Source organism: Grus americana, chromosome 1, assembly GCF_028858705.1.
Source record: "Grus americana isolate bGruAme1 chromosome 1, bGruAme1.mat, whole genome shotgun sequence".
Lineage (NCBI taxonomy): Eukaryota > Metazoa > Chordata > Aves > Gruiformes > Gruidae > Grus > Grus americana.
Window position 1 is genome coordinate 159,960,280 of NC_072852.1, and position 12,617 is coordinate 159,972,896.

At 40.6% G+C, this 12,617-nt stretch overlaps 1 protein-coding gene across 4 annotated transcripts in view; it reads right to left on the reverse strand.

Moving 5' to 3' along the window:
* The window catches only part of PCCA (propionyl-CoA carboxylase subunit alpha), a 299,061-nt gene that overhangs the window by 114,765 nt on the left and 171,679 nt on the right, over window positions 1-12,617 (reverse strand). For 3 of the 4 annotated variants that reach the window (XM_054821090.1, XM_054821100.1, XM_054821117.1), the window contains exon 19: window positions 2,674-2,776. In XM_054821090.1, coding sequence (XP_054677065.1) covers window positions 2,674-2,776 — 103 coding nt within the window. Of the gene's footprint in view, window positions 1-1,373; window positions 2,540-2,673; window positions 2,777-12,617 lie in introns of those variants that run through there. The other variant, XM_054821109.1, reaches the window with a different exon arrangement.

Below are 12,617 nucleotides of genomic sequence, written 5' to 3' on the forward strand. Positions count from 1 at the left end.
CAAAAGTGAATCATTGAGACAATAATGTCTTTGTTGTATGAAATATTAATTTAAATGTCCTTTCTGAAAGGAATCTCACGATTCTGAATGCAACATAGGTATAAGCATCATGACTATAAAAAAATGTCACAGAGCAGATCTTGCAGAATTTTCTGCAATGAAGACACGCTCCTTGTACTCAGCACCGGTGAGGCCACACCTCGAGTCCTGTATTCAGTTTTGGGTCCCTCCCTACAAGAAGGACATTGAGGTGCTGGAGCATGTCCAGAGAAGGGCAACGAAGCTGGGGAAGGGTCTGGAGCACAAGTCTGATGAGGAGCAGCTGAGGGAACTGATGTTGTTTAGCCTGGAGAAAAGGAGGCTGAGGGGAGACCTTCTCGCTCTCTACAACTGCCTGAAAGGAGGTTGTAGCCAGGTGGGTGTTGGTCTCTTCTCCCAAGTGACAAGCGATAGGACAAGATGAAATGGCCTCAAGTTGTGCCAGGGGAGGTTTAGGTTGGATATTAGGAAACATTTCTTCACCGAAAGGGTTGTCAATCATTGGAACAGGCTGCCCAGGGAAGTGGTGGAGTCACCATCCCTGGAGGTATTTAAAAGACGTGTAGATGTGGTGCTTAGGGACATAGTTTAGTGGTGGACTTGGCAGTGTTAGGTTTACAGTTGGACTCCATGATCTTAAGAGTCTTTTCCAACCTAAGAGATTCTATGATTCTATAAAAGTAAACAGCTGTCAGAGGTAAACTAGAGAACTTCCGGGATTCCTCATAGTCCTACTTTTCAATGATTCTAAGACTGACTGACTTCTTTAGACCCTTTTGAAAACTTTTGCTTAAGAGTCAACAGATACTATGCAAGTCAGCTGCATATTTTCAAAAAAATCTCGGTTTGGTTGTGGAATTACCATTAACAGGCTTAAAAAAGGGTTCTCTATAAATTTACCTTCTCAGTACTCCAAGTAGCTTGTGTCTTAGCTTTATTTTGCTGAACAGCTGAGCTACTGAACAGAGCATTACCATTCTTCTACTGTCATGGTCTCTCTTTCTGCCTTTTATGCGGACAACATTAAGTGCTTATGTAATTATCTTAGAATATCTATAAAAACAATTGTTTATACACACGCATCTGAAGTGGCCTAGAAACATCTTGAAACACTGACATTTTACTATGACCACATACAGTTTTACCACTGAGGTACTGAATAATTCCATTCCAGTATGGTTATGCATTCAACTTGCTTGGTTCTATGATTTATTTTTTTAATCACTAACTTAAGCAAATGTAATTTTTGTCAACACTGCACTTATTTTCTTGCTCTCATATATCTACAATGGAGCATAAGACCTTATTTCTAAACAAGACACTAAACAAGGTTGTTAATTAGAAAACTAATTTAATAAACAAGTAGATACAAAAATGTTCCACAGGCATGAGCAGAGAAAACTCTTTGTACACTAGCACTATTTAATTAACAGAGAATCTTGTTTTGCAATTCACAGCAATGCCTACAAAAGAAAAAACAAATATCTATGTTTGGTCACTGAACAGATAGAGAATTGTAGTAGGTGTCAAGGATAATATATATTGACTCATGTGGTGGGTTGAGCCTGGCTGGGGGCCAGGTGCCCACCAGAGCCGCTCTCTCACTCCCCTCATTCACTAGACAGGGGAGAAAAGGCATAACGAAACGCTTGTAGGTCGAGATAAGGACAGGGAGAGATCACTCACTAATTATCATCACGAGCAAAACAGACCGAACTTAGAGAGGGAATTCATCTAATTTATTACTAGGCAAAACAGAGTGGAGGAATGAGAAAATAAAATCAACTCTTAAAACACCTCCCCCCACCCCTCCCATCTTCCCGGGCTCAACTTCACTCCCGGCTTCAACCTTCCCCCCCTTAGCAGCACAGGGGGACGGGGAATGGGGGTTACGGTCAGTTCATCTCACGGTGTTTCTGCCGCTTCTTCATCCTCAGGGGGAGGACTCCTCTCATCGTTCCCCTGCTCCAGCATGGAGTCCCTCTCACGGGGTGCAGACCTTCAGGAGCAAACTGCTCCAGTGTGGGGTCCCCCACGGGGTCACAAGTCCTGCCAGCAAACCTGCCCTGGCGTGGGCTCCCCTCTTCACGGGTCCACCGGTCCGGCCAGGAGCCTGCTCCAGCGTGGGCTTCCCACGGGCCGCAGCCTCCTTCAGGTGCCTCCACCTGCTCCAGCGTGGGGTCCTCCATGGGCTGCAGGTGGAATCTCTACACCCCCTCATCCTTCCTCAATGGGCTGCAGGGGGACAGCCTGCCTCACCATGGTCTTCACCACAGGCTGCAGGGGGATCTCTGCTCCGGCGCCTGGAGCACCTCCTCCCCCTCCATCTGCACTGACCTGGGTGTCTGCAGAGTTTCTTACATCTTCTCACTCCTCTCTCTGGCTGCAAAAACTCTCTCTCTAAGTGTTTTTCTTCTTCTTAAATATGTTATCACAGAGGCGCTGATGGGCTCAGCCTTGGCCAGCGGCGGGCCCATCTTAGAGCTGGCTGGCATTGGCTCTGTCAGACACAGGGGGAGCTTCTAACAGCTCCTCACAGAAGCCACCCCTGTAGCCCCCCCGCTACCAAAACCTTGCCACGCAAACCCAACACACTCAATACACTGAATTTCTTAGAAAATGAGCAGAACTTACAGAAAATGATGTGCCATCCTTTGAAATTGCAACTGGGTAAATTCCATCTCCTAGACGCACAGAGAGCTCCCAGCTACTTCTCTTTGATTTAGCAATAGGAATTCTAAAAAAGAAACAGACAGAAGAAGAATTTTTAACAGAGATTTCATGCTTCTCCCATTTTAACCAGAAGCTCTTGCCTCATAGGATGGTCATGAAGGATACAAAATATCATTAATCTATGGACACAGTTGGAGAGCATACTTAAAAAAAATACTAAATACATTTTTCTGTCAAATGGCATATAAGGAGAAAATACACTCCGCTCTCTTTCTAGATTTGCCTTGACACACTGGGTACGCTGATAAAGTTATAGGAGGCTCTTGAATACAGCCAGCACTTGCTGTAGAATTAGCTCAAACAGGATGAAAAGCAGATGAGAATGTGGGTTGGCAGGAGAATAGCAACAGCAATAGCTGGAGCATTCTTTTTAAGGGCAAAATATAATCACTATGTCTTTCATCTTGTTTTCAGTAAACCTTAATTAAAGGCCAATTACAGACAAAAGATTCAGTCAAACAAGTAATACAAGTAATTTTATAACTAATATACATTTTAGAGTATCTCGTCCACAGAGCCCTTCAAGCAAACTGAAAAAATAATGATGTATCATCACAGCCCACATGCAGGATTATACCTACTCCTGCAGCATTCTGTGGCTGCGCCATTTATCAGGCAATACAAGAAACCTGAATCTTTTCAAGTTCAGCTTAAAGAAGCACACCTGACAGCAAAGGAATAAGACCTGAGGCTCCATTCTTGGAAGTTCAGAGTGAAACAAGTAATTTTCAGCTATTTCATTTAAACGTATATTTGATTTCAGTTTCCTCATCCTAACTTTTCAAGTCTCTTCCACTTTGTTGTAACAACTGGTGTCCAAAGGCATGCCGCAACTTTTCTGATGAGTGGTTGCCATGTATTCACATAGGCAAGCACCATGTAGCCTAAAGAGAAGGTATGATGGTGGAATTTTGATACAGCTTTTCTTCCACACCAACTCTTACACATGTTCAGATTCTCTGTAAGAAATCTATAGAGATAACAAGCTCATCACCTTTAGGTCTCTTCTTCAGGATAATTTCTGCTATAATGTTCATCCATTGTATGTTATAGAACTTACTACATTATTTTACTGCAGCTTTCAGTCTTAAAACTTGGAAAGACATCTTTCTGTGCTGTGCCCCATGTGTCCTCCTGAGGACTCGGGTGCCCAGTGAACCGCATCTCCCCAAAGGGAGTGCTGGGGCTCCCTGGGGAATCAATGGGGAGAAGCATCTCTGAGGCCTCCAGGGGCCACAGGAGGAAAAATAACACTGACTTGCTAAGGATTTCAGCAATTATTTTAAGAAGGTTGGTGTTTTAGATATCCAAAATCCAAGCAAGTACAAGGCTCAGGTACCTAATCGGGAAAGGCATTTCTGAAAATTGTGCCTTGCAATGTGCCTGAAAAGAGGAAACGGAAACACTAAATGTATTAGCTCGACAAATAGATGGTACTTATCATTAGTTACTTTTACCTAAGCTACACCAGATTTTGCCTAACATCTTAGCTCACCTCTACCACTACCCACAAAGTTCATGAAAACAGATATTGAAAATAACCTGTTCCCATACTAATGATGCCAAGCCTTACCTTTTGCATTTCGTATACAGGGACAATTGTCAAAACAACAAATCTGAGGAAATATCTATGGCTCATTGGGTGCAATGACATTTCTCAGCACCTCATCTTCAAATTCCTGTATTTCACCAAAACATTTAGACTGGCTGATAGGAAACATGACAGACACGGGGGTTCCTGAAGAAGGGGAACAGGAATTTCCTGCACAGGTATCAGGCAGCAAGCTGAGAGATGTTTTCATTGCACTTCCTGGCATCCGAGCACCAGTAAGGAGAAACGTAGCGGGGTTTTGGCAGAGCCTGGCTGAATTCGCCACGGTACTCCACTGCAATAGCCCGACAGGATTTAGTGGTTTATAGAAACTTCATGTTTCTTGTGTAAGAGGTAAGACCTTACCTCAAACACAGTTTAGCAGATCCGCTTCACTGGTGGCATGAGATTCCTTATAACCTTGCTGGCACGGCCCTGCTTCATATTGCATCTGACCGGAAGTGACCTCATGAATCTGGCTGCTGGCCATCAAAGGAAAGACAGTCTTGTTCTCCAGCAGGGATTATTTTTGTTCGGTCCTGTCTTGCTGAGCTTTGTCAAGTGTATCTCCAAACAGGATGCATGCCTCTTGAAAGGCATGACTATGATCACGGCTTTGCCTGGGTTTCAAACAGCCACACAGGCATATAATTCCTCTTTCTGCAACACTGGTGGTCAGGAGGGCAAGGTCCAGAGCTGCATCTAATACCAAGTACATGGCAAGATGTACTTCCCTCCTGCAACTGCTAGATCCATTTGCACATGGACATTTTTCAGCTTTGCTAATCAAACACTTGCGGCTTTGTAACTGTAACCTACAGTTACAACGGCTAAGACAGATACATTAACTCGTAACAACTCTATTTATTCTTCATTAAATCAAATTTCTTTCAAATAAGTCATCTTGCAGTACTAGACTCTATTTTGATGGATTCAGAGGGGGATTTTTTTATATTAGTAAGGATTACAAAGTCCAAAAAGTAAGGATCAAAGTCCAAGTTTCTTGGATACAGAAAGGAAGTTGCTCAAGTCTGTGAACTACTTTAGAAACGCAGAAGTTTCTATCAGGATAAGAAAGGGGCTTTTTGGTGGGGATTTTTTTCTTGGTGGTGTGGGCTGTTGGTTTGTTTTTTTGTTTTTTTTTTTTTTAATGTCTGAGAAGTCCCAGTACACGGGAAATAATCTCTTTGTTCTCAAGTAAGGTTGCTTCCTTAGCTGAGAACTCTTCTAAGTCCTCCAAAGAGAAAATGTCTGGACTTCTGAATATATTTTCCACTAGTTCACAGAAAACTCCCCAAACTTTTGGCTATTTTCAAAAATGTGTAACTTTTAAAATTCTACATACGGGGCTGCAATCTGACACATTCTATTTACAGAAAAAAATACCAAAAGAAAAAATAATGTCATTTTTACCATCATAAAAGGCACAAAAAACTTAAGGCACTTCCCCTTCAACCCTAGATTCAGAATCCACACACTGTGTCTTTCACAGGGTTCAGCACGCCCTCCCTTTCTTCTCCCAGTTTTGGTAAATGACATATCATCAAAAAAAATCACTTTCTTTACGTATAAAGATCACCAGCTGCAGGGAGAAACGCAAGTTTGGCAGCAAGATGAGTGCCAGGTGAAGAGGAAGCAGGACCAGAGAGTTGTGCACTGTTGTCCCTTGCCAGGAGTATTACAGAGGAGGAGGAGGAGGAGACAGCAAAGGCAGCACCGTGGCTGCAGCGACAGGATGCAGGTGGGAGAAGGGCGTTATGAACTCCCTCAATACAAAAACGGGGAGTTCTGAACCTCTCTACTCCAAACTGTCTGCTAAAGGCAAGTACTACGAGCAATAGGGGCACATAGGAAGAGTACAGCGATGGCCTGGCTCTAAGTCATAAAGGCGTTACTCTAAAACACTGAAGTCATAAAAACACGTAAGCGGTTCAAGAAGAAAACCGGCAGTGCTTGCCTGCTTATTTATTTTCAATCTCTGTCGTTTGTTCAACTACAGATGATGACATGGTCCAATAATTTATTTCATACATTGCACAGCGTATTATGTCCCTTTTACCCCCAACTGCCAGGGGGGGACAGGGAGGACAGACGGATACTTTATAATAATGCAGCAATTATAGCTCCTGCTTTCTTTGCAAGTTTTCAATGAGGAAAGCAGACAACTGTTAAAAATTTTAGATCGACACACACTTACTGTGCTCATGGAAAACAGACACTAGTTAAACTATTATCTATTCTAGTCAAAAACAACGAAAGAAAACAGACATTCACAAAAGCAAGTCAAGTAATAACTCTGCCCTGGCCCGTCCATTTTGATTGTCATCAACCAATCACATAGAAGGAACTCAATAAAACCACAATCTTCTGCAGTTTGTGGCAAATAAACTCCCCTCTCCCAATTACTGTTGATGATGTAATGAGCTATGATAAATGTCACCAGCTCCTAAAGGGTCAGGAAATTGAGTATAGATTTTTTTACTTCCAATTCAAAATGTGAGTTCTCACACTGGGGGAAAAAACTTACAGATTCTCTTTACTTCTGATATTTTTGCTGCATAATACTTTACGTAAACACAGAGAAATCCCAAACTATCGTAACAAATTCTCCTGTTATGAAAGATTACAAGCATTTGAAAACCACATTATATGACACTCCATAAAGCTGTTTTTCAATTGCGCAATTACCTATTCAGCAGTTAAATAAAAGTGAAATATTGACTTAAAACAATGTTAATGGTCAAAGAATCATTAAGAAATCCTTCATCATAACTTTCACAGCAGGTGGCCTGTAAAATGATCAAGAATAATGTGCTGGATTCTGTAGCCACCAAGGTCAGTTTCTGCATACAAATCTTTGCAGGGGGAGAAAAAAAGACCTTCAGAAAGTGGGCCATTCATCTGAACCAAGTTCAGAGAATTTCCAGCACTGTGAAAAGATATGTTATGCAAGCACATAGATGTATTCAGTGGGGGTAGACTGAACCAGCTACATGGAGACTACAAAGGAGCCCTCCCATGGCTCATGAATAAGTCGAGGAAATGATCAGAAAAAAATGGAGAGATGTTTAGACAGATGGCCCACTTAAAATGCCTGGGACAGGGCATAAGCAATTTTAATGAAACTTTAGATCTACCATATAAATTGTTTCTTATTTTCTCTGCCCTCCCCCCAAAAAACTCAAGAAAGACAAATAGAAATTTAACAACTCAAACAAGAGCCTATCTTAGGGTGTAAAAAAAGGAAAAAGGGAAGCAAATCTCACACTTTTGAGCACTATTAGTTTAATAAGTTCATATACAAAGAAATATCCTTCACAGAACCTTCAACTATCAGATGAATATAAAAGCAGGGAATGGATAGATTAAAAGAATTCTAAACAGAAGTGTACTGCCAAACAAAACAAAAATCTAAGCTTTACTATCTGAGTACTTTCAACACTTTCCAACATAAAAGTTCATCGTTGCACAGAAAAGATAAAAGCAGCACTTTCACAGGATTATTTTAAGAACTAAAAAATTATGTGAAAGGAACCTAAGGATCTGGGAATATTTTATTCAGCAATTTGAAGTATTTTCTACATCTATTCACACAGATTTTCTACATATATTCAGATTGATCCATCTATACATATCACATGCACTTTTACATAAAAATGGGTTTTCCTTCCTTCTGCTTTATGTGTGCATACATATACACATACCCCTTTCACCAAGAGTATGAAAATATACCATCATTAGAGTAAATTATAGTTCTTCATATGTCATACAAAATAATAACCTCAACTAGCCTGTGTGCCAGCTGATCAGACAAAGGCTGAATTACTCAATGGTTTTGTCAAAATGATTTTACATTACATTTTCTTACATATTCCATTTAGATCAATAACAAATATGCATATTTATAGACATGTACTCTAGCTGAATAGTGACCAAAGGAAAAAAATTAAATTACATGGAAGGTAAACTATAAAATAAAAAGCACTGCTTTAAAAGGATGCTATGGAGTGCACTGTGCTTTGACTCAGAACAGCATACATCTGGATGCTTCCCTTTCCTTTAACAGAAGCCTCTGGGGTGATTTGCATTGACATAAGGGCCTGCAATCCAATGAAAACCTCCAGCACCTTCATCAGTGAACCCCAGATCAAAGCTAAATAAAAAGAGTTAAAGCTAGATCTTATAAATCTAGGGTGAATTTAGCTACCCAGATCTGAATGTGGGGTTCACCTTCATTTAACCAGTAAGTAACCCTGCAGACAACCTGAGCTCACCCTAGGTCACCCTCTTCCACTCTGAAGGTCTCTAAGCATGCATGGGTTGGGTCCTGCACAGAGGTTCGCCCTAACCCAAACGCTGTGCGGCTGGCTCCCCGTCAGGGCAGTAGGAACTAGGGGCTCCTCCGCCAAAGCTGTCTCCATAGCCTTAAGGAGAACGTGTGCTCCAAGCATGCAGGCAAACATCAACAATGCTAAGCCTCTTGAAAAATCTTTTATCTTAGCTTCAAATCTATGAGGCAAAGGAAGCAGGATCACTGCTTTTGCCCATCTTGCTATAACAGATTCATGCTTGCAGTGCATACGTCCAGAGAATGAAAGATCTGGGTTATCGTTCTCCCTCAGCCTGTGAGAGGTCACATCCACCTCCCATCTCTCAAGAGAAGGAGCCAGGGCCCAGGTAAGCATTAGGGGACTTGCCATCCTAACCTGCTGATGGTAGGAAGGAATGAGAGATCAGTGAAGACGCAGAGAACACAGCTTTGCAGCCTGATGACGCCTCCTCTGGGACAAAGAGTTTTGGCATTTGGTCCTATGCCAGGAAATTTCTACGCACTCTGCATTTAACAAACTGGATGAAACACAAAGCAAGCCTGGGAGCTGTAAGTACAGCCCAAGACCTCTCAGTTTCAGAGGAGGGTCAGACTGCCCAGTCCTTCAGCAGATGCCAGCATACCTTGAAAATTACAAATAAATAAATGTAAAACATGATATCTGAAACTCATTTCCTCTCCTATGACATGTTAGGGCCTACTTTAGCATTTGGTTTCTCTTGGAAAAAGGAAACATCACAAGTATTAATGCTGGATAAGAAACATTGCTCCTTGTCTCATTGCAAGCATTTGCGAGACGGGAAGCAAAGAAGATTGAAATCACGTTGTTCGCAAGTACAGAGAAAAGACATTTATTTTCCATATAATTTACAAGTTTGTGCTTCCAATCTGTTCTTTCAAATCATCTTTCCTAAATCAGCAAAACTATTTACCAAAGAAAGAACTACTTCCAAGCAGGTGTTTTTAATCAGGTCAGTCAACAATATTGACTTGTGCATGCTGACAATTGTTAAAGGGAGAAAAATCTGAAAATCTGTTTGTCATCAAAAAAAATTTTGGGCTATTTCTCCTCCTTTAAAGTATTTAGTTTCACAGCTTTGTCTCTCTCTAACACTCTTTATTTTCAGTAAGAGTTTACTTTGGGCAGTTGGAAAAACTAATAGTAATAATGATACACTCCACAAAGGGAAAATTATAAACTCATTTTCCTGTATTTCCTTGAACAAGGAAGCTTATTATTCCTAAATATCTGCACAATAAGAGAATTAGTCTTACAATAATTATCTCACTTTTATTTAATTCTCAGAGAGCTTCAGAACAAGTCACTGCGATGCAGCAGGGAGTACTACAGCTCTTCTGTTAGCATCATCCTGTAGCAGTCATATCCTTCCATGTAACACAACGGTATTGGGACTTAGCTGGTTGTTGGGCAGCTTGCTTCCCGCACTTCCATTCAAATAACAGTTATGCCCAGGAATAATGTGCTATTTTTCACTTTGTATTAAGTTTAGAAGACTACAGGTTTTCTGTGCATGTTAAAAATAGGCAGCAAGCAATCTCTAAACTGCTAATATGAAAAAGGAGGTGAAATGATTGAAAGATTACCTACTGATAAGTCTGATAATGTAATAGTCATTCAGTTTTACATCTACACATAAGACCACTTGCCATACTCTATTTTTTGAAACATCCAGGCAAACTTGGTGTTAGGTTTGCTGTAATCAACCCAGTAGTGAAATCTGCCTGACTTGTAGCCTAATAATCTTGAACTAAATTACCACTAACTGCTGTAAACCTGAATTCAAAACACATTTGCTATTTTAATCCGTCATCCCTTTTGTCAGAACTTAGAATTTCAGTTATTCACCCACTTTTTCAGCAGAAGTTCTGGAAAGTATGATATCTGAGAAGTAATCAAGACAACACATGCAGTGGGTGAGAGAACATCAGTGGTTTAGTTCAGATCAGGAGTAGTTCTCACAACTGGACCAGAACTAATCAAAAGTCAAATACATATAGCGAGGGTATCAATTCCACATCATGAACTGGAAATCCACTTGTACTAGTACACACTCTAATGATAACTAGATTAAATATCGAAGAATCTTTTATTCACATAAAGAGATTTTGATCTTAATGACAATTTCTGCAATTGCACTCCCTCAAAAGCATAAGCTCTGTATGTAGTTTAGATATTGGGCCATAGTTTAAAAGGTAAACAAAAACCTGATACTTAAATTCAGGCTCAAAACCCCTTATTCAGTAGTCCCAGTAAAAAAGAGTTATGTTAAGAAGTGCATAGCACCTGCCAGCTCCTCTCATTTGAAAGCAACGAGAATAGTGCAGTGCAGCACATTTGAAAATTCATTCTGCCAATTTGGAGGACAAAATACATACATTAGAATCAAATTTAAAACTTTCATTTTGAAAAAAATATCGGCCTGACATTCCAGTGCTGCCCCTATCCTGTTATATAACAACATCTTCTTGAACACATTGCCAGTTTTCCAACTGGGCAAAAGCAATTTTAATGAAACTTTACCCAAAAATGTTAATCCCAAAAAACACATTAATGTTTCTCCTTCTTATTCAGAGATACACATCTACACCCATAGACTGCCATATCCACCATTAAAGGCAGTAACATCTGACTGAAACGCAGTATCTCTTTAAAGAACAAAATTTATAAGACCCACTACAGTGAAACTTGTCAGCAACCTGCTCAACTTACTAAATGAAGCACCAGATCAGGAGTGAGATACAACTATTACAGTTAAGGGAAAATGGAAGATATCCGAATAAGGCCACCTCTGAGGAAATTTGGCAACAGTACTGTGAGAACATCAGCCTTCTTCAAGGCCCACAGGGAACACAGTGTGCAAACTAATGTAAAATCATTAATTAAGCTAACAAAAACACTCCAACGAACTGTCCTGGAGCCAAAGTGGAAACACCTTCTTATAGAACACCACCTCCAAATACCTTTTCGAGGTTATTGTGAGGAACTATGCATTGAATGCTATCTTTCCTGTGTTTAAGAGTTTAATTTAGGTCTCTCACCTAGGCCTTACTACTGTCCCCTTTTGATCTGTCAGTCCCTTCAGAACTAACCAGATTATATTGCCAGAAGTAAGGAATTTCTGCCTCACTGTAGTACCAATGCTTTGACTTGGCCTCTCTGAAGCCTGTTACATGCGCAATATCCCAAAGGTCACTATTTAAAACAGAATTCTACTCATTTTTTGGTGCATTTTGGAAAACAATGCATCAGATTTCAGTAAGGTTCTAGAGTATGGTAAGAGCTCACCCATCACACAGAGCTTACCACCTCCTGCAAACTTGGTTGCAGCAGAACCAGAAGAGTACATACAAGAGCTTAACCATCTCATGCCAATGAGATCAGTTTTGTAATACAGCTGTACTGATCATATTTGTTCTGTTGTGATTTCTCCTCTATAGGAGACTTAATTCAGGAAATACGTAGAATGCACATGCAGGGTGGCATGCAGTCCCAGAAAAGGATGGTCAAACTTTCCCTTACTAGTCATCCTATATGCCTTAGTGTTAAGAAACAGAAGCTGGCCAAGCACCATGATTAATTTGCAGCAATATACTCTTCTAGAGAGTGGCTAGCTTTTTGAAAAGATGCTTCTTTACTGCATACACATGACCTAGTGCTGGCTGACAACACAAATATCAATGATGTATCTACCAAACCACAGACAAATGTGATTAGAGCATTTGGCTAGAGGTACTCAAGCCAGCTTTCGACATGCAACGTGACAGCTACTTCCTCTCCCTAACACGTAAAAAATGTGGCATGTTTCACAGATTCTAAAGCTTTGCTCTCCATTTCTTCTGCACTAGATTCCTATGAAACAAATTGATGTCACTCTGTTAAGGTAAAGAGAAAAAATAGCAGAT